Source organism: Gopherus evgoodei, chromosome 11, assembly GCF_007399415.2.
Source record: "Gopherus evgoodei ecotype Sinaloan lineage chromosome 11, rGopEvg1_v1.p, whole genome shotgun sequence".
Taxonomy (NCBI): Eukaryota; Metazoa; Chordata; order Testudines; family Testudinidae; genus Gopherus; species Gopherus evgoodei.
The window spans coordinates 57375818-57401391 of record NC_044332.1 but is presented as its reverse complement, the minus strand read 5'-3'; the positions used below and the strand labels follow the sequence as shown (position 1 = coordinate 57401391).

At 38.6% G+C, this 25574-nt stretch overlaps 1 protein-coding gene across 6 annotated transcripts in view; it reads right to left on the bottom strand.

Annotated features, from left to right (window-relative positions):
• The window catches only part of GTDC1 (glycosyltransferase like domain containing 1), a 288636-nt gene extending 263430 nt beyond the window's left edge, over positions 1-25206 (bottom strand). For 5 of the 6 annotated variants that reach the window (XM_030579573.1, XM_030579577.1, XM_030579578.1 and 2 more), the window contains exons 1-2: positions 25123-25206; positions 20619-20749 (exon numbers count right to left, since the gene is read on the bottom strand). Coding sequence is in view for 1 of the 6 variants with exons in the window: in XM_030579574.1 (XP_030435434.1) it covers positions 6458-6498 (41 nt within the window). In the remaining 5 variants the exon portion in view is untranslated. Of the gene's footprint in view, positions 1-6457; positions 7080-20618; positions 20750-25122 lie in introns of all 6 variants that reach the window. The other variant, XM_030579574.1, reaches the window with a different exon arrangement.
• Positions 25207-25574: the final 368 nt, after the last annotated feature.

Below are 25574 nucleotides of genomic sequence, written 5' to 3'. Positions count from 1 at the left end.
CAATGTTGGGGGACACTCTTAAAATGAACTCCCAAAGCAGAAACTGAGGGTGTTTCTCTAATAACCAGTAAAGAGGAGACAGGTTTCTCAGATTCAGTGCCTCTGCATGGGTAGCCTTATGCCATTGTGACAGTCGGTATCCCTATGCTCACCTTTTTCACAAAACTATAATGGATTTTGTACAAAGTATGCATTGTGAGGTATCATTTGAAAACTCATAATTTGCTGATCATCATTGTCATGGTAAAAATGTGTGGCAACATTGTATGTAAAGTTATAAAGATTCTATTGTATGACGATACTAAAACATATTCTAAATATGTGGAAAAACAGCCACAAACCAGTTCCTCGGGGACAGAAGGCGAACTGACACCTCAGCCAGGTGTCAATGAAATTAAATGGACTATAGCCTGGTTAAGAAGCCATTCTTTGGCACGGAAAAGAGTGTGAGCAAGAAATTTACATCTTAGCAATGAACAGCTGGAGGTTCCCATCTCCACAGATGGGCTATCTTCTGAACCTCAGCTGAGATTATTTTCAAAGAAAAAAAGAGAACTATAAGAAAGGAGAACAGAGACCCCAAAATCTCTCTCCCCATTCATCTCTTCTCATGGCATTAACACCACCTGAATGATGAGGAAATTAACACAAATTGAGGCAAGAGCATGTGGTGAGAGAAACTTTTTCTTTGAAGTCACTTAGTTTGTTAAGCTAGCTATTAGTTTGCATTTTACTTTAATTTCTTTGTAACCTAGTCTGACTTTTCTGCCTCCTTACTTGTAATCACTTAAAATCTATATTTCTGTAGTTAATAAACTTATTTTATTGTTTTATCTAAACCAGTGTGTGTTTGGATAGAAGTGTTTGGGAAACTTCATTTGAGATAACAAGGTTTGTGCATATCATTTTCTGTTAACGAAATGATGGACTTTATATGAGCTTGTATTCTCCAGAAAGGTGCTGAGCAGTACAAGACACATTTCGGGGGAGGGGGGGGGAGGGGGGGAGTCTGGGATTGGGAGTTTGCTAGTGTTTCCCACACTGTAATTCATGGGTGCCTGGCTACAACATTAATACAGTATAGCTTGGAGTGATTTACATGCTGGAGGCGATGTCTGAGCAGATCAGGAGTGGTTGCTCTCACAGTGAAGTAGTGTAAAAGGTACCCCGGGTTGGAGAACTGAGGGGACACAGCTGTCCATCAGTCTAGATTATACCCTGGAGATTGTCACAGTCCTCCACAGATCTCTTGGGGATGCAAGAGGGTTTGTGAAACCAAATGCCACAAAAGGAGAATTCAGAGGGAATTCTGTGAGCAGAATCTCAGGAAATTTCCTAGCCCCTATGTAGGTTTTTCTGCATAGAGACATAATCTGACACACAGTGCTTAAATACACAAATATTTTAAAACATTACTAGGGCAAGAGTCAACATATTACTCCTCTTAAATGAATATATTGTGCTAGTGCTTCATATGGGGATAGCAAAAACATTAAACATCTTAACTTCTGCCATTTTTCACTACACCATGAGGTATTAACATTGAAGAATAAATTATTACTAAAAATACTACTAATAAAATCCTCAGTTTGTATTGTTGCTAGGATTTAATGTCAAAACAACTGTTTTAAAATGATGAACTGATTATCTGAAGATAACTCATTTTTGATACAGAGAAATGCATTCTACTCCAGCAATAAAAACATTCGATAACTAGTTACCAATTACACAAATAGCAAGTTCCTAGCCTTAAATGGCTAGCAAAGAGCAAAGATAAAAAAAGAAAAATAACCATATTGCCAATTGAAATCTCTGACTTTACTTTTTTGAATATCTATTATGCAAGAGAGTCAGAATGCCAGTAAAACCTAAGCCTTCCATGAAAACATTTTTTGCGTATATTGCTTAGATAGAAAGCTAAAAGCAGAACTGACAACTGAGCTTGGGAAAGTAAGCCTTTTTGCCAACGAATTTCTTGCAAAGTCAACAATTATAATTTATTCTGATCCTTTGTGTCACCATATTAGTAGTTATTTTTCAGCAATCCCAGAGCAGCTACAAATAATGCCATAGAAGATAACTGATATAATTACATGCTGAAAAAGACAGTCCAGCACCCTTACACTCAAAACTATCCTCTGTGGCTCCTTCATACCCCATATGTTGCTAATAAAACTGTTTGAATCATACCTAGGAGACAGTTTTACTGATATTGTATCAGGTCCCTGGGTTCTTCATGTGAGATACGATGTCACTAGAACTATAACTATGCAAATTTTGCAATACAGAATCCCACTGGACGCAATATTACGCATATAACTCGCAGTATGAAACTGCGCATTAGCAAAATTTTTGTAACCACTACGCTGAAAAATCTCAGTATGCACTGAAAGCAGATTCAAGAAGTATTGACGAGTAATCTACATGTACATGAGAAACACACCTTTACCTATAAAGACAACAGTGATATCGGTCTCAAAAAAGGAAATATGATTGTGTTCATATGATAATTCACAGAAAGTTTTATAACAGGTATTGTCTAATTGGTGAACAGTTTTCAATAACATTAAAAATCAATAGCCTACTTTAGAATCCTTAAACTAGATTTTCAAGCATAAGGATCTAACTTTCAGCCAGACAAAAATGAGTCTAAGTTGCATCTCACAACAGCCTACAGTTTTGGGTTTCTAATGACTTCATGTACATTTTCTGCAGCTGCAAGAAAACTTCAAACAGACTAATTATGGTAGTAAGCATTATGCCAGATATCAAGAATCTGCAGTACTGGATTTTATGAATGTACTTTAAAAAGTATCATTAGAAAGCAACATAAAAAAGGGGAGAATAGGGGTGTCTTATGGTCTAAATCCTGGCTTTGGAGCCAAGAACATGAGTTCTAATCGTGGATCTGACTTCAAATCCCTCTATGGCCTCAGGCAAATCAAAACCCCTCTCTGCCTCTCTTCAGTGAAATTAGGATCTCATTTTTGTTATTATTTGTACAGCATTAATATGGTCAGTTTTTTATAGACACATAAAATTACAATTCCCTGTCTTGAAGAGCTTACAATCTAGGTAGACATCTTACAAAGCTGAGGGTAGGGAGACAACAACAAAAATCAGTGTGATGAAGCAGCAAAGCAAGTCATACATCTTATTCTTTCCATGGTTTTATTGTAGTTGTTTCTCTACTAACAGTTATCATCATCAAGAAGTATGTTTTAAAGAGGAATTTGAAAAAAGAGATGGTGATTGCATGGCAGATTGGGATTCCAGATTTAGGGAGACAAAAAATACTTAACTATGGCAATGTTTGTAAAGTGTTATATACAGGAAGTTCAGAGTATTATTAAAAGCAAAGCACTGTAGTAGCTACCCTCCTGATTTAGTTAGAATGTTGTTTTTTTTAATATGACTAAACAGAAAACAGGTAAATTAAATAAGGTATCACATATTCCAACTAAAATGCTTCCATAAAGGCTAGAGTGTGGTAGTTTTACTCACACTGAGACTTCTTCAACTTCATAAGTGGTTCTATTGACTTGTCTGGATTACTCCTAGTGTAAGGTACCCCTTCAAGACTTTGAGTGATATTTTATGAGCGAGATGGTAAACTTTACACTGTGTTCTACAAACACTTCACAGCACCTTGAAATCCACATTGGTACTGGATTTTATTACAATACAGTTTTGAGATAATTTTATACATGCACAGAAGTACATGCTTTAGTAAGTTTGCAAAAAAAACCAACAACCCTGCAATGTGGTGTAATTGAAATGTTGAGATTTACATACTTTAGTATAAGACTGCTAAGGATAAAAGATTGAAAAGTCATATTTTGAGAAAAGTATGGTCTATATAAATCAAATTTTATCAGTATAGGCTATGATCCAGCATTTGCACTTGTATAGGCTATGATCCAGCACTTAAAGCACATACTTACCCTTAAGCACGAGTAGTCTGACTGATCTAAGAACACTGCCATCAGTGGTGTCTACTCATGTGCTTAAATTCAAGCATATGCTTACATGCTTTACAGAATTCAGGACTATTGGCATCACTGGATCACCACAATGTAAAATACTCAATTCTAAAAAATAAATCCGTAGAAAAAACAAAAGCGAGATCAACGTGAAAAGTTTATTCAAAAGCCTTAAAAATACACTCATGATGAACAAGATCTATCATTTGCTGGCTACGTGAGTTCTAGAGCTAAAATATATTAATGAAAACAGTCAATATTAAAGAGTAGGCAACAGAGCTTTTAGAAGATAGCAAAATGTTCAGTAAAATTGAGGCCCCTGCACAAAAAAACAACAAAAACAAAAACAAAAAAAACAGACCACATAGTTCCTGTCTCCATCACCTTTGGTCTTTACCATTCTCAGTAGTTTAATATTAAGGAGCTTAGGGGGTAGACCAGTCTTGATGAGGGCTTCTTCACCTTTGAAATATCTTCCCATTTGATTCCCTCTTGAGTTTGTTAACATTTAGGGGATGCAGGGTAGACCCCAATGATGGCCACTGGTGGAGCCCCAATGAGGTCAATGCATTCATCAATTCTAGGGTTACGTTTATATAGCGTAACAAGTGAGTTGGGAGGAAAAAGGTACAAAATAGAGTTGTTGGTGGGAAAAAGGTGAAGTTGAGAGATGGGAAGACAGTGGTGTATTTACTAGAATACACTGAAGTATTATCAATAACTGAACTAAATTATATATTTTAAATAAATGAATACCGTGCATTTTGTAATGATTTGCTTTTTATTATTCTTTGTTAGCTGGCAAAAGTCAGTCATTTGTTATCTGTCTCCCAGTCATTAGTGTGAACTGGCTAGATTCTAACGTAGCAGTAATATGATTTTTTTTATCCAGTTAAACTTCTACAGTACCTGCAACATTTTAAGTTATAGTGACCACTCAAACTAAGTTTTAATATAGCCTATCATGACAGAACTACAATAAATCTAATTTTGGAAATAATACGGCTCGTAACTGCAGCAGTAAACTCCCCTGGCAAGTAACAACTTTCTCAAATAGCAAAATGCAGCCCTAAACACATAGGCCACCACTGAACAATTATGCAGAAACCTTTAAAACCTCAAGGTAATGAGTGACATGTTTTGGTGAAATAATTTCTGGACCCAATATCAAAGTAAAAATCTGGCACACTTAATAGCCTGAGGCTCAATAGTTAGCACGCAAGATTTGCTGAAGTTCAGATACAAGAAATGTACGGACATCCATTTCCAGATATTCAAACAGCATTTAAACAATGAAATACCCACAGCACTTCTTTATTAACAGAGCAACAAAACCACTATCATTAGCATAATTGTGACACTTCAACCCATATTTGGAAACAATAGCCAATGGAGCTAAACAAATTGAAAACAAGATAGGTTCTAAAGATGAACCACCTGGAACTCCAGTTATGATTGGACTTTATGATCTAAACACATTTCCGTTTATAAAAATTGGCATGGTAATATCACTCACGTAAGGTTAAACAACAGGAACACGACAGACTGGGATTTCAATGCAGTCTTTAAAAAGAACAATGTTAAGTGCAGTAAAACCTCAGAGTTATGGATACCTCGAGAATGGAGGTTGTTCATAACTCTGAAATGTTTGTAACTCTGAAGAAACCATTATGGGTGGACTCCTCGGAGCGCGGGCTCTCAGCTCTGCAGAGGCTGCCCAGTGAGTGAGGGTAAGGATAGGCAGCTGATTCTAGCCTCCTGACTGCAAGGATGATGAGTGAGGCACCCTGGGGCACTGCAATGTCAGTGGGCACATGGTGCAGGCTATGACCCTTTAAAACTGAGCTGTTCCTCCAGAGCACAGTGTGCAGGCAGGAGATTTGGCTCCAGCTCCAGCAGCTTACACTCCAGGCCAGGTCTCAGTAACAGCCGGGAAGTTTCTTTCCCGGGCTCTGAGCTTGCAAGCTTGCCCCCTTCCCAGCAGGGGGGGACACAACATTCACCATCTCCTGCCTGAGACTGCCCTGAGCCATGGCGAGTAGGGGGTGAGGACAAGCAGTCCAGCTGTGCCTACCTTTAAGATGCAATACAGACACAGTACAGTACTTGCTGGTGTTTGTTTTTGTTTCTGATGCTGCCTGATAGTTTACTTCCAGTTCCCCATTGTATCCAGTCGACCGGTCAATCCATATCTCTGGTGTTTGTATCTTAGAGTTTCTACTGTAGTTCGGGACAAACATTTCTCAAACTCTGCAGCACTGTACTACAACATGAAAACTAGAAACTACCCAGAAACAGACTAGAATCAAAAGTCAGTATGTTGTCAATATTCTACTGTCCAAACTAAGTGAAATACAAAAGACAAACAATAAAGGAAAATACTTCTAAAAATGCATTACTTTCAGTCCAACAGTGTTACGCAGTCAAGCAGGACTGAAGGATTGCTGTAAAAGCTATCAAAATATCAATATCACCTGCATGGATCATGAAGAGGTTTTTTCCCCTTCCCCAACATATTCCTGGAAGGGATGGAACTCCTTCTTCTGAAGCATCAAGGATGGCCATGGCTGAAGAAGGGACTTTGGAAGGGGAGGCTTCAAGTACAATCTCTCTCTCAGGTATGTGACTAGCTGGGTTTTGATCTCATGCTCATGGTCTAACTGATAACTACATGTGGGGTCAAAAAGGAATTCCCCCCAAAATCAAATTGGCAGTGATCTTGTAGAGTTTTCACCTTCCTCTGCAGCATGCAGGTCGTGGATCATTTGCCAGGATTATCTGGGTATATCTCACTAAATCATTTCTCTGTCACTGTGGGAGCCTCAGGCACTGATGCACCTTGGATCTTCCTATTCTCTGCCTGTGGCACATAATCTCATTTCCTATAGGCTAAAATACTTTGGTCATATTTTGGTTGTTGGATGCAGTGAGTGGGTATTGGATGGTCTGGTGACCTGTGATATAGGAGGTCAGACTAGATGACACAATAGTCCCTTCTGGTCTTAAACTCTTAATTTATGAAGAATATTGTCAGTATTTAAAAGCCAATCATTAGTGACCCAAGTCCCCGTAGCATCCTAAATCTTGAATGATATTCTAGAAAAAAAAGAGAACAAATATGAAGACATGGTAAAAATTGGTAAAACAGCTTTCTAAAACATTGAGTAATTATGGCAGGTTGGTAACCAGAGCAGACACCTAATGTCTAACATTCATTTCTCAAGTGTGGGAAAAATGTAGCCAAGTTCCACAGTATTCTATTTGTAACCAAACGATCTGAAGGTGGGCCACACTAATAGGGGATTTTGTTTTAAAAAGCAAAACAATTCAACAGTTTGAATCTGAGTCACATTTATCTATAACAGGGGTCAGCAACTTGCAGTACACGAGCTGATTTTCAGTGGCACTCTGCTGCTGGCCTGGAGTCCATCCGCCAGCCCCCTGCCAGCTGGGGTCCCAGCCGCCGGCCCCACTCAGCCCACTGCCGGCCTGGATGGACAGAACCCCTGGCTGGCAGACGGAACCCCAAACCGCCAGTGGGCTGAGCTGCCGGCATGAGGTCCCTGCCGCTGGCTCGCTCAGCCCACTGACAGTCCGGGATTCCATCCACCAGCCCCATAAATGTAAAATATATTACCCGCACGTGAAACCTTAAACAACAGTGAATAAATGAAGACTTGGCACACCACTTCTAAAAGGTTGCCGACCCCTGATCTAAAAATCTCCAAAGGTGCTGAGAACAAGGCAGCATTCAGGTCCATGGATGGGGTGGGAGACAGATTCAGATTATCATGATTATTTAATGGACAACAAACACACCTATTCATTTAAACTGGTAATATACCATGTATATACTCGTTCATTAGCCCATTCGTTTATAAGCCGACCCCAAAGATAGTTAGATAAAAATAGCAAAAAACTGTATGACCCTTTCATAAGCCGACCCTGTATTTCAGGGGTTGGCAAACTTTGGCTCCTGGCTGGCCCGCTGGCGGGTCGGGACATTTTGTTTACTTGGAGTGTCTGCAGGCATGGAGCTCCTCAGCTCCCTGTGGCCACGGTTCGCCGTTGGCTGGGAACAGCTAACCACAGCCACAGGGAACTGAGGGTCTCCATGCCTGCAGACACTCCAAGTAAACAAAATGACAATGTATTAGATATTCAATTCAATGATTCCATAGAATTTAAAATCATCAAATTTTGGTGTAGATCCGTTTATGAGCAGACCCCCACTTTTTTATGCATCACTTTTTTACCAAAAACATTCGTCTTATGAACGAGTATAAACGGTACTCTGGACCAGCTCATGGCCAACCCTGCACAATTGATTAGAGGGGGCATTAAGCACCCCGGTGCATGCCCTTATGGTTGTGTACTAAACCACTGCTTCCAGAGTGCAGGAGAGGCAGGGTCCTCTATGTCCCCAGCTCATTAAAGTGGGCAGGAAGGAGCTTCACCCCCTCAATGTGCCTGATAGTGTAATTATGCTGCTGTGTCTAACAGCATATGCTGTCACAGTACATTCCCTTTACTAAGCTGTGGGGAAAGTTCCTGAGCCACAATCTCACGCCCATACTACTCTAGCAGCAATGCAACAACACATGGTCCTTATTATGGGATAGCCTAGATCACCAACTTATTATATATGTCTTATAAATACTGGATTTAGTTTAAAAAAATTAAAAACCAGGAAAAATATCCCAAACATCAACAACAAAACTGGTCCTCTGACAATCAGATCATCCTAATTCTGCATAATTTAGAAAGGGTTGTAAGAGAGCCAGTCCACAAGTATTATACACATAAGGGTTGTTTGCATAACATTTAGATGTAAAAAGGGGAACAGGGTGACTCCGCTGCCTAGTTTACATAAAATTGTTATTCCCTAATTTTAGCTGTATGAAAAGTATATGCTTACTGAACAACTAAGGAGAAGACTACTCCAAGATGAGTGAGAAGAGTAAAAAGAGTGGATGCAAAACAAAATAAACTTGCATTGATTCCTAAACAAAATCAGAACAAATATTCCACATATTTGCATTTGCAAGTAAAAGCTGACCTCAGACATTATGTTAAATACATATTTGGCAGATAACCTAAGCTGATGATGACCTTGATAATATTATGGAGGTAAATTTTACAGCAAGATGAGCTGTTCTCGAACAATGTTTTCCAATGTATTAGGCATACGAGGACTTTTTTCTGCATCAGGAACTGCATGTCATGTTCTTTAAACTATTTCTTTTCTTAAGCAAATGTATTGTGGACTACACAAGGAGAATGTCATTCACTATTTATTTTGGAGTTTCTCAGTTTTAGTTTTCATTGGCAGTGACAGAATGTGGGCTAGTTCTCAAAATCAAGGTTGCATTTAGGAGCCCTCTTTTAGGCTCCAGAGTCACAGGATAACAATAGTATTTAGTGACTCTCAACCCTAGTAGTTCCATCTTTGAGACACCAAGAGTGATTTTCATTAGCTGGAAATCATGTGCTAATTCAGAGCACGTAGTGGTACCAACAGCAGAAAATGTGGAAGCAGGAGTTCTGCAGGTAGCAGAAGTGGCTATATAAGATGCATCAGCAGAGACTAGGTTATGGCAATTATTCCACCCTACACTGTGAAACCAATCAGTTCCTGTGAACTATATACACTGTTAAGCAAACACCTCATGGTTGCTGAATGCTGACTCTAAATGTTCAGAAAGCACTAAGACTTATTTAGTTCCTATAGTCAAAAAGGGAAATCCCTGTGTGAATGTTTGTAATACAAGCTCCAGTATAGTCAGTCAAAGCCATGTTGAAATGGAAGGCCACAGGCTAGTATTTGACAGGTTCTTTTATATACACTATCGATGTTCCCTTCAAGATCACTAAAGAAAATATATGCAAATATGGGAAAAAATAAAAGCAGAAAAAGACAACAGAAATAATTACAAACTGGGTTCTGCTTTAGGAACGTTTAATGCTTCTACCAACCCTAGGGAAGCACAGAGCTATCTACATGTACATCTCATGCTAATTCAGTATACCCATTTTTAGGTATATAAAGGGGGTGTTCAATATGTTAATGAAGAAGAAAATAAGTGGGAAAAAACACAGGCCCCAATCCTGCAAAGTATTATGCACATGTTTAACTTCACATATTGTGAGCAATTCTACTAAGTTCAACAAGACTACACACATGTGTTAAGACTGTCCATGCACACATCTTTGTAGGACAACTAAGAAATTGTACATTCAAAACAGAAAATTGGTTTAAGCTGGTTGGTGTCTCAGAAATAAGAACAAATGCATTTAGATAAAATAGAGCGAAAAGCTTTCAAGAGTTTTCTTAGGATGTTTGAAATTTAACAAAAGAGAATAGCTCTGCCTAAGTTCCTGAATCCTGTGATGGTAATACTTAAATTACAATATCTAGGGAGTATCAAGTCTTCTCTTGATCAAAATTCATTTGAAGAAAAAATCAAAGTAAGCATATATCCTCATTCCTATGGAATGAGGAGATTACCTGAAGAACAAAACTGTTGCTTCTGGATAGCATCTCAAAATAAGGGAGAATGTGAATCTTTTGTAAGCAAAATACACTTGGCATTACCAAAAAAAGTCTATGAAAAGAGAAAAGCATGAATGCAATACTAAAAGATAAGCAGCACACTGAACATGCATTTCACCAAGCAAACATAAGAAACCTCTAAAGTTTGGAGGCTATTTGAACATAGTTCACACTAAGAAGGCCCTGTACACTGAATGCTACTATCACGGGCAGTAAATGGTCGTGGGATGGAAGACGGATGGGACAGAGGTTATGGAAAAATACAATTAAGCTCCACAGAAGCATAGGAGAGGAGGGAATTTTGTCTTTTCTAAAGCTTAGTCCAGCAGTCTGGCAACAGAAAAAATTAGCATACCTGATTGGTAAAAGAACAAAACTTGGAAAAGAAGGTTCGTATAGAAAGGAGAATGAAGATTGTGGTCAAAATACTCATCTGGTGATTGGCTTCACTAAAGGTGGTATCAAGGGAACTAAGAGCAGCCTGTTATTCAGAAAGAGCATATTAAGCAGAAACCAGAACATTTTTCAAAAGTTTTTTCTCCTTCTCCCCATCAAAATGCACTGCAAGACTCTTGAAGCAAAGTCACAAGATAAATGCAAAGTATTACTATTATTTTAAATAAAATCTGATAAGATAAAATGGTCGAGAGCTGTCTCAACTATTCACACTGCGATGTTCTGTATCTCTAACAGTGAAACGGTACACCAAATTTGCCATTTGTGACTGTCGCTTGGTAATTAAAGACCTGACCCAACTCCCACTGGCTTCAGGGAGAGCTGGATCAGGCCCTAAGCCCCTACAACTGAATGGACAAGTTATTTCCAATGTAGGGCAGTGGAAAGGAAGGCTCTAACCAGACACAGAGATCTTCTTCACACAACAGTCTTAATATAACTTTATTGAAATTTGGAATGCAATCACTCCCATGGATCACATCTATTATTTCTATAGCCTGTTCTGGAGAATGATCAGGTCTGAAAGCTACAAAATGAATTCCTGTAAAGGGCAATCTTATTATACATTCTGATCAACTGAGACCAGAAAAAGAAATACACAATGGGAATTTGACATTTAAAGATGATTTAGCAATTAAAAAGTTAACATCCAGAACACTCTAATGCATTTATCCTATAACAATTTTACCTGGCGGGAAGAAAAGTCCAATAATTTACAGAATATTCCTATCCTCTTTTCTGACAATATAAAGATGAAGGTTTACTCTGAGTGAGAATGGGGAGACTGATTTTCTATTCAATTTCAAGCAATTCATTTTTCTCTGCTTTCCTTAAAAATATATGTATTTGCCAAATAATATAAGCTCCATCACAATGCATAGTGGAGAAACACTGTATGTATAAAAAAGTATGCCTTCTATCTCATTAAAACATCCAGATGCAATTTAGAATTAAATTATGTACTTCATGAGTTCTAGTCTCTTTAAGGCCACAGGTTATACTGAACTGTGTGAACCCCAAAAGCCAAACTTCCCAATAACAACGATCCACATTTTAACTTTTCTATCTTAGATTTTCCTTTTCCTCGTCACAAAATCTAATGGAAGCAATACTAACCCAACCATAATAGCAATTTGTAGCCTTTCAATATTGGTGATCATTTCTCAGATTCGTTCTTTGATATTCTATTATGCGTTCTCTCAAGAAAGAGCTGCAAAGAATATTTGATCTGAAAAATAAATGTTCCCAATGACCCCATTGATCACATCCTTAATGTTACATACATTCCTTACACATGAACATTAAAAGATGCAAGATCCACTAGAACACTAGTGACCATTATAATGCCAAGATTAAATCCCAACTATATTCACATTATTTCTCTGGCGAATCTTTCTTTATATCTATCATTGATGAAAAGTTAGCACTGGACTTTTTGTAGTATGTGGTGAGATAAAAAAAACTATATGAAAAATATAAAAAAAAATTTGTTTGCAAAATGTATTTAAAGCACAGATGAAGTTCAAAAACAGTTTCTGGAATCCTGTTTTGTAATATATTATCAGCACTACTGTATGTTGCTGATTACAAGTCATCCCTACCCATTAATAAGGTTAGCCATTTACCTTTCTAAAGATCATTTGCATGGCTCATCAAAGTCATCAGAGTTTTACACCCTCCAAACAAAAGGGAATTGCTTAGACTGCAAATAAAGGTGCTTGAAGCAACATTTTCACAACAGTTGTAGGGAATTGTGTCTTAATTAGTCATAGAATTTTGAAGTGAGTGTGACGTTTTGGGCCCTGACTGCCAGTCGGCTTCTTCTCCTCATTATACATCCTAAATAACTGTGATGCTGTATACATATACTAGAAACATACCCCAAAAATGGTCAGATTGTGCCAGTCTTACAGAAGTGCAGAAGGGGGAAGGAAAGGAAACAAGAAGTCTTTCCTCCTCCTCACAATCTTGTAACAATCCATCAGCGGCAAGACTATTTCCAACATCCTGAAGCCCTGAGCACCTCCAAACAGTAGCCTTTTGCTTAAATTAACCCACTATGGAAATGTTCCCTTCTTTACCCCATGAGGGGATTTCCCACCACCATGACCACAAAATTAAATGCTCTCACATACAGAATGGGCAATATCCAGTCCCAGATAAGTGGCAGGTTTCAGATCATATATCTTACACTCCTTTGGAGCTAGAAATGGGAACTTTATAATGGAAACTTTCCAATGGGATTCTAGATGTAGGATATTCTGACACAGAAGGCTTTAAATTCATAACACTTATTGACAGAAAAGCTATTAAGAGGCCATTTTTAGAGATATATGAAATTTATTCATTATATCTTTCCCTCCAAAGTCTCTAAAATTGGACTTCGGCTTTAGAGTTGGAAGGTTACAATTATTTTTTTTTTTAAAAACTCCCTAAAACCTTTTGAAAATAGATTTTCTGTAAAATATGTTACAACAGAGCAGGATATGTCTGAGTCAAATTAGGAACGTTATCTAGTTCTGTGTGTGAAAATATTGGACACTGACCGCAGAAGTCTGCTCAAAGACAACCTACTGTGCTGCATGCCAGATTACTTGCTTTGTCTGCAAAAGGTGTTTGACATCCTGTTGAAGGACTAACATTAAAAGCCATCAAGACCACAATCTTTGTCCAACAATTGTGTTTTTCCCTCAGTTACTGTCCTATCCTTGTGTAATACTGGGTTTTCAACATAGGGACCCACAGAAGGGAAGGGGCAAGCCAGACTGATGTGTCTGTAGCTTCTCAGGTGGAGTCTGTGGCACAGCAATAGAGCAGGGTCCTGCTCTGTGCAAGGCGGAGGCCACCATCACCACATGTAAGCAGGTCAAGCAGAAAAAGGAGAAAGCAGGAAGGGCCCTGTTCAGCCTGTAAGATTAATGAACCTTAGACTCATAGGAAGGGGGAGATCAGACTAGGAGAGGCTGTATCTCAGGACTTCCATTATTTTCAAAGACCGGTAACTCTCAAGTACTTTAACAGTAAAGTCACTGTGATTAAGAAATTCCTTTCCTAAGCCTGTGTTTCTTGCTCTTCTACCATGTTGTCCCTAAAGGAGTTCAATTAGAAGCCCAGAGTGCCAATAGCCATGTACAGATCTGGGGGAGCACATGTATGTGACTGGGGGTGGGGGGGTCTCAGGAGATCATAGACACTGATTTCAGGGTCAAACATGGCTGGACAGAGCACCCAACATCCCAAGGAAGAGTATCAGACAAGAGGGCTAGGGTCCCAGAGCTAGAAATAGCAACTAGAGTGTCCCTTAGGGTCTCAGAGCTAGAAACAATGACTAGACTAGACCAGATCCACTGGCTTGGAAGGCCAGGTGACCCAGTGATGGGGTCAACTCACAAAATACTGGTGTCTGTACAAGGAGCACTGTGAGAAATATTAACATATGTCTCATACACCTCATGCATGATAGGATGGTGAGATGTATAGATTTGATTCGCAGTCACTAGAATAACATATTTCTTTGTGTCTTCACAATCCATGAATAAGGAGACAATCTCAAAAACATGCTGATAAAACCTTCCTATCACACTATCCCATCAAGTCTTTTCTCTCTCATATTTATCTTTTAGATACAGTTCATCTGAACATCTATGTTGCTTTAATATAGTTTTTTGTATTTAAGTAGTAGTATATTCCAGATATGATACCACTGTTCTTGCACGCCAAATGCACACCACCACAAGAGTGTGTGTATATTCACTAACAAAAAAGTTAGCATCATAACCAAGATCACATTGTTTGCTGCAATATAGCATTTTTTGAATTGTGGAGATGAACAAACCTAAGGTTTCTGCAGGTTTGGGGTACTATTCATAATAATTTCCATATACCTTAGTGATTAATCTGCTTATGTAAAATATAAGAAATTAATTCACCACAAAATTTTGCAACCACCTATTACTACACACTATTTATAAGAAACTTTTATCCTAAGACCTCTAAAAAAATTCTCTTTCAGAGCAAGACAGTTACAGAAATTTAGTCATTAAAGCATATTACACAATCACAGAAGTTCTCTGTGCAATTTACTGAAAATTCAGAGCACATTATTTCCTGTAACAAAGTTATATATACTCTTGTAGAATGAAATCAAAATTTGCTCCCAGTATTCACATAACAATGCTTTCTGCTACGTATCTGAAGGGGTTCCTTAAGCAAGCTGAATTTCCTCAGCAGATGTTACTCAGTGATCTAAAAGACCAGAATCCGTTTCTCACACATTATAAAATGGAAAGCAAGAAATGGAGGAAGGATCCTAAAATATCAACAGCAACCTCTGAGTTGTTAGAAAGCACATTCAGAGAGGCAATGGTTTACTAACTTCTCACAAAATAAACACTGAAAATGTCAGCCGCACATTAATGCAATTCATGCACATGAACAAACGTTCTGTATCAAGCCAGTATTTTCATAAATTATGATCTACACAGAATACTAGTTAATTCACCAAAAGATATCAAAGTTACCCTTTTATTACAAGCAATCCAAGCCTTGAGGCTAGGGCTATCAGAAAATACCTAGTTAGTTCCCAAGCCAACATTTTTCCTACTCGTTTTATTATGAAACTATAACACATTTTCAATAACGTTTAGCTTTGCTATACAGAACAGCAAATAATTTCCCAGAAACCTTTGGAAAACCTGACATGTTGAATGATTCTCTAGTCAACTTGTGTGTTATTAAGCTGAAAAAATGTAAGATCATTTGATCATTGGAAAAGCATTGGGAGCTTCAGGACAGATGGACGAACTTCAGGTCATATAAAATACTACCAAAGCTATATTTGAAGAAAGACGTGAAAGTCCGTGAAAGCGCCCTGGGTAAGAGTACTTTGTGTTGCTAAGAAACACTGAAGATGGATGAAGTAAATTGTTTCAGTTAGTGGAACCAGCTCCAGCCATCTCTTGTTTATTAGTGCAATGTTTTCTTTTATTGGTTATTCATTTTAACAGCTACACAAATGATATACCTTCATTAAACTAGACTGAGACATGCAAAAATATATTAACACTTGAAAATAACACTTGTAATAAGTGTAGATTCTACATTATGAGTAGAATATACTTACCACACTTTCAAAATCTACATTTTTGAACACTATTAAAAAAAGTCAAAAACTGTTAAGAGCATGTATGAGAATGGACCTTAGTGAAGGATTCTGTGATATTAGAAAATTTCAAGAACAGTGGTATCATATCAGGAATATAATACTACTTAAATACAAAAACCTATATTAACGCAACAGAGATGTTCAAATGAACTGAAATAAGGAAAGAAATACTTTTTAAGCTTCCTTTCACCTTGAAGTTGGAGAAAAAGAAATTGAGATTCCATTATTTTCTTTTGAAAATATGCAAGATTCTCAGATAGTACAGTGACAGATCTAGTATATATATAGACTGCCTTTCTAGGTCAGAATTTTATTTTATTCATTTATTTTCAGGTTGCTCATTAGTTTAGTATCTGAGCATATGTCTAAAGTTTCCTGAATAATAAAAATAGTTCTTCAAATAGATTATCAGCATACTTCCCCACTTCTGAGGTATGCATACACCAATGGCCACAAGTCTGAACCCACTAGAAAACAGTAACTGTTGGGACCACATGCAAGTTCTACCACAGAACTAAACATTCTGTGTAAAGCACTCTAACCTTACTTCCGTCCCTTTTCACTTACTCAGAATTTAACGAAGACTCCCAAACAGAGAGGCACATAGTAGGATATATACATCTATAATGACAATCTACTCAAAGAACTATAGTTATTAGTAAGCAATGTTTCTTCTTAAAGTAATGGTATGTTACAGAAATATTTGTGGGAGAGGAACTAGCATGAACTTTGATGAAGGTGGGCCTAGAAATGATCAATTAAAGCTTACAAAACTGCTCTCTCTGGGCATCTGATATAGCTGATGAGTAAAAAGAGTACTTCTGCATAAAGACATGACTTGAACTCCAGGTAGGAGCCTTACATAAAGACATTCCTCATACACACTGAGGAGCCTGCTTTGGATCTGGAGGAATGTGCTCTAAAATCTTCATGTTGACACCTGCAAGATTATAACAATTTGTATGAAAACAGTTTAGACAAACTCTAAACAAAAATGGTTTACCCCTGAATTTATTTTCAAACAATTTAGGAGACTTATTTAGTTCTCTCTAGTGCTCTTCCAATGGATTAACTATGCATCTTCTATAATGAATGAGACTGCTGTCTTACGGAAAAAAACAGTACATGATCATATAATTAAAGATTACATACATATATGTGCTACCAGCAACCCCAATAAAATAACGGTAGTGTCACCTTACAAAATTTGATTTTTTTAATCTATTTATTCAATTTTATTAACTCTAGCATGTAACTTCCTCTTATCTTCAGGAAATAGTGAGAATTCAACCCCTTCCTCTCTTAATGCTGCGAGACTGCCTCTTCTATTGTTCTCAGTTGGAAAAGAAAGATCACACTGTATCTTAGCACTTTCTCATGAGAAGGATCCCAGAAGCAGGACTGTGATGAAGGGTTTGGAGAAGACACAGAGTGGAATTTGATGGAACAGCTGGTTTGAATTATCTGTAGTAGCCACCTGTCCAAGGTAATTCCACTCTATGACACCTGACAAATTTTCCAAAAAAGAGACTAGAGAGGGGGAAAAATGCCACAATTGGCTGAAGTTATTAGGTGCCACCCCAAACTAGCTGTCTCAAGACAATAATAATAAAAGGATCTTAAGTTGCCAAAGAAGTTGTTTTCTGTTTCTGCTGATTCTCTCAGAAACTGATCAGATTTGTGGTGTTCAGCAGCTCTCTAACAAGAAGCAGTATTCCTCTGGAACCTGTCTGTATTGGGTCAATTTCCCTCTATCCAAAGAATGAACCAACCCTAACTCTGAGGTGAAGAAAACAGGCTCCTCAAATGGAAAATTCTTGAACTTAGTCCTTATGCTATTTATCAGAATAATCTTGTGTTCGCAGAGTCCATATTCACTAACAGACCCAAGAAACACAGGTTTCCTACAACTAGTTAGAGCCCTGCAACCTGTTCCCTTGATTTAGACATCCAGGGAGATGTGGATATCTTAATAAAGAGCGTGTGCCTACTGACATCTTCAGGGAATAATTCAAGGAAGCAATTCTCTAGATCTGAGAGCCCTGGAACTAACCTTAAATTCTATTCCTGATGGCAATGAGATCAACTGTAAGGACCCAAGATTTGAAGAGTGAGAAACCCTACAGAGCTGCACAGAGGAAGCAGAAGATTCTGATGGGCTATTTTCTGATAATCCCTCATAAAAATGCACTGTAAATCAAGGTTGTATCAAACCCCTTCATGAAACTGACTCAGGATCCAGATCTGACAAGATAGTCAATACAGATAGAATTTTATGTTCAGCATCTCAATAGGAACTGAGATACTGGACAACAAGCTATCACCTGCAACTGTTTCTAAAAATTTTGAGACTTTTTCTACAATGATTCAACCTTGGATCTCTTCTACTGAACTTCTTTGTATCTTAACGCAACAGGAAGAATGCTCAGATTCACAGCACTTTTCTCTTATTATGTGTCATAGCCCCTGGATCCTTCAATAGTCTGCAACTATTATCCCCTCGACTTCTTTGAGGGAACCTTCAGGCCCACATCAGATCCAAACTGCTTCCTTTACTCCTTTTGTGCTTATAAAGCACTCTGCCAAGACTACTCTAAAGTGGAAGCAGTCTGACTGGTCTGCAAGTGATAAGCTCTATCAGGAAAAAAAAGGTGACTTTCCTGCTCTTTGCAGGCCCAAATGGGCCTTTGATATATGTCTTTTTCTAAACAGCAAAGGCAGTGGAAAAGATGGTCAGAAAATAATCCATCACAATCACATGAAGCATTTAAACTCCAAGCACACAAATCCTCTACTGGGGAACTGAAGTCAAGTTACAGGGAAGGCAATGGAAAACGACCAGTCTGAACCTAGAAAGCAAATTTAAATGTTCAAATTGGATGACTGTGTGGAGCCTAATTCTAACTAGAAATATTTAATCCTAAAACAAATTGTTATTTTTTTAACAACAGCAAATAAAGCTTCTTATAAGAAATAGTAAAAATACATAGTACAGAGAAATAAGGAGAAAGGAATTGAGATTTCTGAACTTACTGTCACAGGAAAGGAAATGAGATAAAGTCAGGGCTAAGACTCCTTATATAATTTCACATGGAATAATTAGTTCTTTATCAATGGCTACTGCTTTCCAGAAGTTCTGACTCATTGAGAAGATTGGCACACATCCTAAAGTGCATTTCTCTCTTCTCTACTGACAAGCTACTCCAGGAGAACATAATAATAATGATAATATTTTACTATAGAATTAAATGTACAGTATGAACAGCACTATTATATCAGTGCTACAATGAAACCACCACAGCTGGGTAATGACTTTGTAAAAGCATATTGCATGGTTAAACTTTTTTAAAAGTCACATTATAAAAACAGGATGCATGGTGGCCAGCTCCATGTTCCAACGAGATTCCATGATAGTTATGATGTCTAAGAACTGTGCTCTCACAGTGGAAGAGGAATATGGCATGGAGGGATATAGATGTCACATGTCCAAACTTTTTTTTTTTTTTTAAGACAAGTTTCAGTGGTAAATTTGCTGAGTGCCCCTCTTAAGCCTGGTTAGTGAAGACATTCTCCGCACACACTGTACTGCTGAAAGTAATGGGATTTTTGCAAGTCACCTGGGTCATGACTGAGTGAAATGCCAATTACTGGCAATATTTTTAAAATAATTCCAATTGAAAAATGATAGTTTAAATGCCATCACTCAGTCTTAAAATAGTAAACATAAAGCATACATGAAAACACAAACATCTGAGGTTGTTTTGTTTTGTTTTGTTTGCAGATATTGGCATTGTTTTCCTGTTTTCTTCACAATTCAGTTTTAAAAACCATACCGTTCAAAAAAATCTAGATTCACTTCCAAAATTGCTACTTTTACAATCCTCAGCTATTATTTCTTCAAAAATAAACACGGTATTTTTAAAAGATAAATATATATTTACATAGGTTAGAGGTTTGACACAGGAGTGGGTGGGTGAGATTCTGTGGCCTGCATTGTGCAGGAGGTCAGACTAGATGATCATAATGGTCCCTTCTGACCTTAAAGTCTATGAGTCTATTTCTCTAATAAGAGATAACATACTTTAACTAGTTAGTAGTCAAAATTATTAAAGACTTAGATGACTCCCTCAAACAGCATACCAGATATCTATTATAAGAAATAAAAAAAAAATCATATATTGATCTCTAAATTTTCATATTTGGTATTTAAGCATTTAACTTGGCCATTGATTTTACAAAAAGCAGACAGAATAAATAAAAAGGTAGGTAACTGTTTTAGGTACAAGTGAGACCAATTTTTATGCTGTGCCAGATGTAGAGAGCAATTAGGGCAATGGAACCTTATAGTCATCTCCATAAATCCTCGCTTTACATTTAAATCACAACCAAAAAGAAAACCGACTTTATGACAACCAAACCTATTTCTTTTAAGGGAGTTTACTTCGGGCTTGTCTACACTTACCTACTGGAGAAGCAGTTATACAGGCAAAACTGTATAGTTTATTTCACTTGGAGAAAGGCAGAATAAGATGCAGGCAAAAGTGGTCTCCAGTTACCCTGGAAATGAGAAGATCTTTCTTCGTCTTTTTAGAGCTAAAAAATAAATATTAACAGTTATACTCATCTTTCATTCCCATACCTCCGATCATTAAACCTAGTCAATGTGAGCAGCATCAATTATGTAACAATGATTGAGTAAATCTTACTTCCATGAGTAAATGAAGAGCCTAAGGGATTGGCAGCTTTCACCTGTAGGTCACGAGTCTGAATCCAGAATATAGTCAGTAGTGACCTTAAGATATTAATATAAAATGGCTTTTCACTAATGGATGTGAACATGCCATTCGTAGCAGACAGTTTTCCTAGAAAATTACCAATACCATAATTGCTATTAGTACTTTTACTGTCAGTCTCAGGGGATGCAAGTAGTTGCAGTTGTGGCACCTAAATCCCTAGAAGTTGTTCCAGGACGAAACTGGAATATAATGCTACAGGTGACTTATGAACAGTAAAATCTTTGGTGTTATTAATCTAGAACTCTGTGTGTGTGTGCATGCATGTGTGTGAGAGAGAGAAAGATTTGAAATCTTAAAACATCTAAGTCCTCTAATTCTCAGGCTTATCATTAACACAGTGATGTGTCCACCCTTACATACTTGAGGTTAGTTTCATAAATTACAAGGATGGCTTTAAATCTTGCAGCATTTGTAATACTGGTGAGAAGGCTTTGGATAATCATACTTCACCTCTATCAGTAATATTATTATGGAGGTAAACTTATCTTAAAATCTAAGAGCTCCACAGTTGCTTGTGCTCCTCTTATCTTAATCCTGTGGATTACTGTTTTGGGGGGCACAAGCTAACACAAATAGGAACGGACCTCATTCATTTATTCTAAGTACTGTATTTTTTTTTTTTATAAATTACACTTTTATATTCCTCCATCCCTCATTTGAACACCACATAATTACTCATATCCCAAATCTGTTCCATTGGCCATATTTTAAGTATAGGGCAGCCTATTTATTGTCATTTATAAATAGATAAGAACTTTGATTTCCTGCTTGTAGGAAACACTGAAGGTCAACTAAAAACATGTGTGTATGAGATTGTGTATGTGAGAGAATTCGGGATAACAGATAGTTTGGAGATGTGGTTTTCAGATTTGCAGAAATCCATATAAGTCTGTTTGGAGCTTCACACATTTATTTTTACTTTCACATCTGATGTGCAGCAATATGGATAGCTAAGGTGTACATTTAAGACATACTTTGAGATATATCTATTCAGAAGTGACATTAACACTGGGATATGTGTTCTTATAGCAGTAAAGCTGTGCATTATCACTGCTAACTGCACTGCCTACTGATGCCTTAGGTGGGGGAGGTTCTCAAGAGCCTGCTGTTAAAAATTCTGCCACCAAAGATTAGCATGATTTTGCTATCCCTTACAGATTGGTACACAGGATTTATCACAGTCAAATGAGGGAAATTTTATGGGCGCTTCTTGTTAAAATACTGGCAGCATGTCACTAGCACTGCCAAGATTCTTAGAATCATATATAATGAGAATTGTTTATAGTTCATTCTTCACCACCCCTATGTTCAACTGTTTTTGAAACGGGATACACTGTACAGCCTATCTAACAAGGACCAGATATCCATACATTTGAGGCCTTGTAATTTTCTGCCTTATTTTGTTATTGCCTATTACAATATTTCATATGCAACATTACTATTACTACTACTAATAGTAGTAATTACTATTACTATTATTACTATTAGTAATAGTACTACTACTACTGAAGCATCCAAAGAGCCCAATCAAGATTAAGGCCCCATTATTTCTATTGTTAGCAATAATATTTAACATTCGAATACATTCTCACTGTATTCATTTGACTATTGCACATAACTAAGCATATCTAAATTTTGTCCACATCGACAAAAATGCCCACATAAGACACGTATGTTCCTTCTGAGCACTGTATGCAATTTATGCTCTGACTTATGCAGGAACAGTATGTGAAATTCATAGGTATGTTTTTCTTGAATGATTTATTTTTAGCTGCAGTTTCAAAAAGTTTCCCTAAGTAACATGAAAGTATTCCAAAGTTCATAAAGAAAAATAAAAACGTTAGAATATTAATTATCCAAACTACTTGGGCAACACCACATATGCTCAGCTAATCTTTAGTCAATAGACAAAGAGTCAGTCTGGCAAATCATTAGCAAGAGAGATTCTAAAAGTTGGGATTCAATCATATATAAAGTTATATTCATCTTTCTACACACTGTTGGGGTATAAATCTAAAAACAAATTGTACATCTGAATTTGTCCGTAGTTTACTTTATCAAAACTGACTTCTGACACTGAGATTATACAAACTCATACGTATGATGTAATGTAATCTCCAACACCAAAGTATTTTTACTAAATCTAGGCTTCTAAGAAAAGTGTACATTAAGAGGGGGAAATGATGAGAATACATCCCACTTCAGGTCTTGACAGCTCTAATTAAAATTCAATATTGCACTGTGCATGTGGATTCTTACATGAAAGTCCTGCCATGGTTAAGGCTTAAGGTTAATAGAGTCCAATAAAACAGTTCTATTGAATGATACCAACCCATTGTTATACACAATACTGCAATCTGCTGCTCTTCTTTACCTAATCATTGTGCTAAGTTTTAAACCAACTTAATGTATGGCTAGCACCTAACAACTAGAACAGAAAAAAAATCCAAAATAAAGTCATCATTCATTATAATGAACTTGTTCCTGCATCCAAACTCTTCCTTCCTCCTCTTAAAAAAAAGTGTATGTATTTGCATTCATTTCCTCTAGTTTACTATTCCCATCTTCACACAGTCATGTGTTAAAAGATCTGGTTAGATCTACTAAATGTATTTATGTGAGAAAAATCCCTTTAATTTGGGATTTTAAAAGTTTTTCTTGAAGCATCCCATTATGATGAAATATTTTCTGATGATAGTGTTTTAATTTTTTTTAAAAATCACATTTTAAAATGTATTTATTTTTTAAACTGAGTTCTCCTTTAATTTTTCTTTGGTTTTAAAACAATTTCACACTGTATACTTTTGCAAAGGTTTCAACTTTTTTCGGATTTTTGTTCGATTTATGTGGGGGGCTTTCTTGTCAAGAGTGTAATTATTTTTAAAACTTAGTATTTTATTAATTGTATTATGGTAGCATCTCAAGATCGGAGCCCAATTTTACACTGCACTTCATAAACACACATATAGAGACAGACCCTGCCTCAGAGCGCTTACAGTCATTTTTATTAAAGAAGGGAAAAAAAACATTAATTTCACGTGCTCATTGTGATATTGAACTGTGTCTAGGCTCCTTGAGGCCTGCATCAGACTACTGAGGAAGCTACATATGTTCTGAGTGTTAGCAACAGTTTCCGCTATATCCCCGTGCCTGCGAGATGAACTGTATGCGAAAGTGGAAAACCAAGTTAGGCAGCTAAGCACATAACACGATCAAAACACCAATTCCCCTAATGTCAGACTGCTGAACTTGTGCACGAGTACCCTGACCAGTGGCACAAGTATTATTTCCGTCATGTCTTTTCTCTCTTCTGAAAGACTGCATGCAGCTGCTGCACAGTAATGCTGAGCTCCTGAAGAGGGTGCAATGCACACACCCCACTCTCAAGAGTTCCAGCAGCTCCCCCAAATCCCACCCCCTCTCCACAGTGGAGCCTTTTAAATTCAGTGTAACTGATCAGCCTCCTTTGAGAGCACTGGGTTTCTTTCACTCCACTCTTGACCTGGGCCCTGTAAGCAGTGGAGGTGCTGCTTAGAAATCATTATAAAAGCCGCATACCCTTCCTCCCCCCCCCCCACAGGGGCTCCCCATATCTGCGAGTGGCAAATGGGAGACCCATACCAGGGCACTGGCATAGCTATTCCTCCTAAACAGCAGCAGCTCTCCAGTCTGAGGCCCCTCCTGAGCCGTAGCTCTGAGAGGCTTCCTGCGTGTGTGCGCTAGGGAGCCTGCACCCCCTGATCGCCAGCAGTAGAGTCGCCCGTTAGCTGTGGGTGCTGGCCGCCCCTTAGGGACTGCGGGGGAGGCTGCAACCCCACATGCCCAGCAGCCCCCGTGGGGACCGAGGGCCACGCTAAGGGCTGCACCCCGGATCGTCAGTAGCGGCTCCCCCTGCCTAGAGGCCGCTCTCAGTGCTCAGGAGCCACGTTAGGGGCCGCCCTGCAGGTGCTGGGGAGCCATGTTAGACGCGGCACACAGTCCCAGGCCAGCAGCTGCCGCTCTCCGCCCCCCCTCAGGAGAGCAGCCCTGCCTGGGCCCGACCCAGCCGCTGTCTGCCCCGTTCTCCTTCCGGCCGCCGCGGCCTCTCCGCGCTGACCCCTTCCCTCCCGGGCTCGCTCTCATCACCCGGCCCCACTCCTCACCAGCCCCCCCGCCCCCGGGGGAACTCACCTCCTCCTCAATCCCGCCTGGAGGCCGGCGGCGGCACCGACGTGCTAGCGTCCCTGCCCCGCCCTCCCCCCAGCACGCAGGAAGCTCGGCTTCCCCCGCCCGCCTGCCTTTGCCCGTCGCGCAGAGCCGCTGCCCCGGTCCCAGATGCCTCTTTTGCATGTGGGAGACGTTTCTGAATGTCTCACGGACACACCCCTGGCAGAAGGCTGCCTCCCTCCCTAGAAAACCTGCCCCCTGCAATTTCCCCCATCACGCAAAGCCGCCCCGACCGGAGCTCCTCCACTGTTGCCCTCCAGTCTTATAGGCGCCCCCATGTTACACCCTCGCCTCTAAAATCATAGCTCACCTGTAGAGGTGTTGTGTGCCCTCCTTCCTAAGGATCCAGAGCACTTCACACACAGTATGCACGTGGGGCAAATTCAGCCCTGGGGGAAACACTTGCACCTCCACTT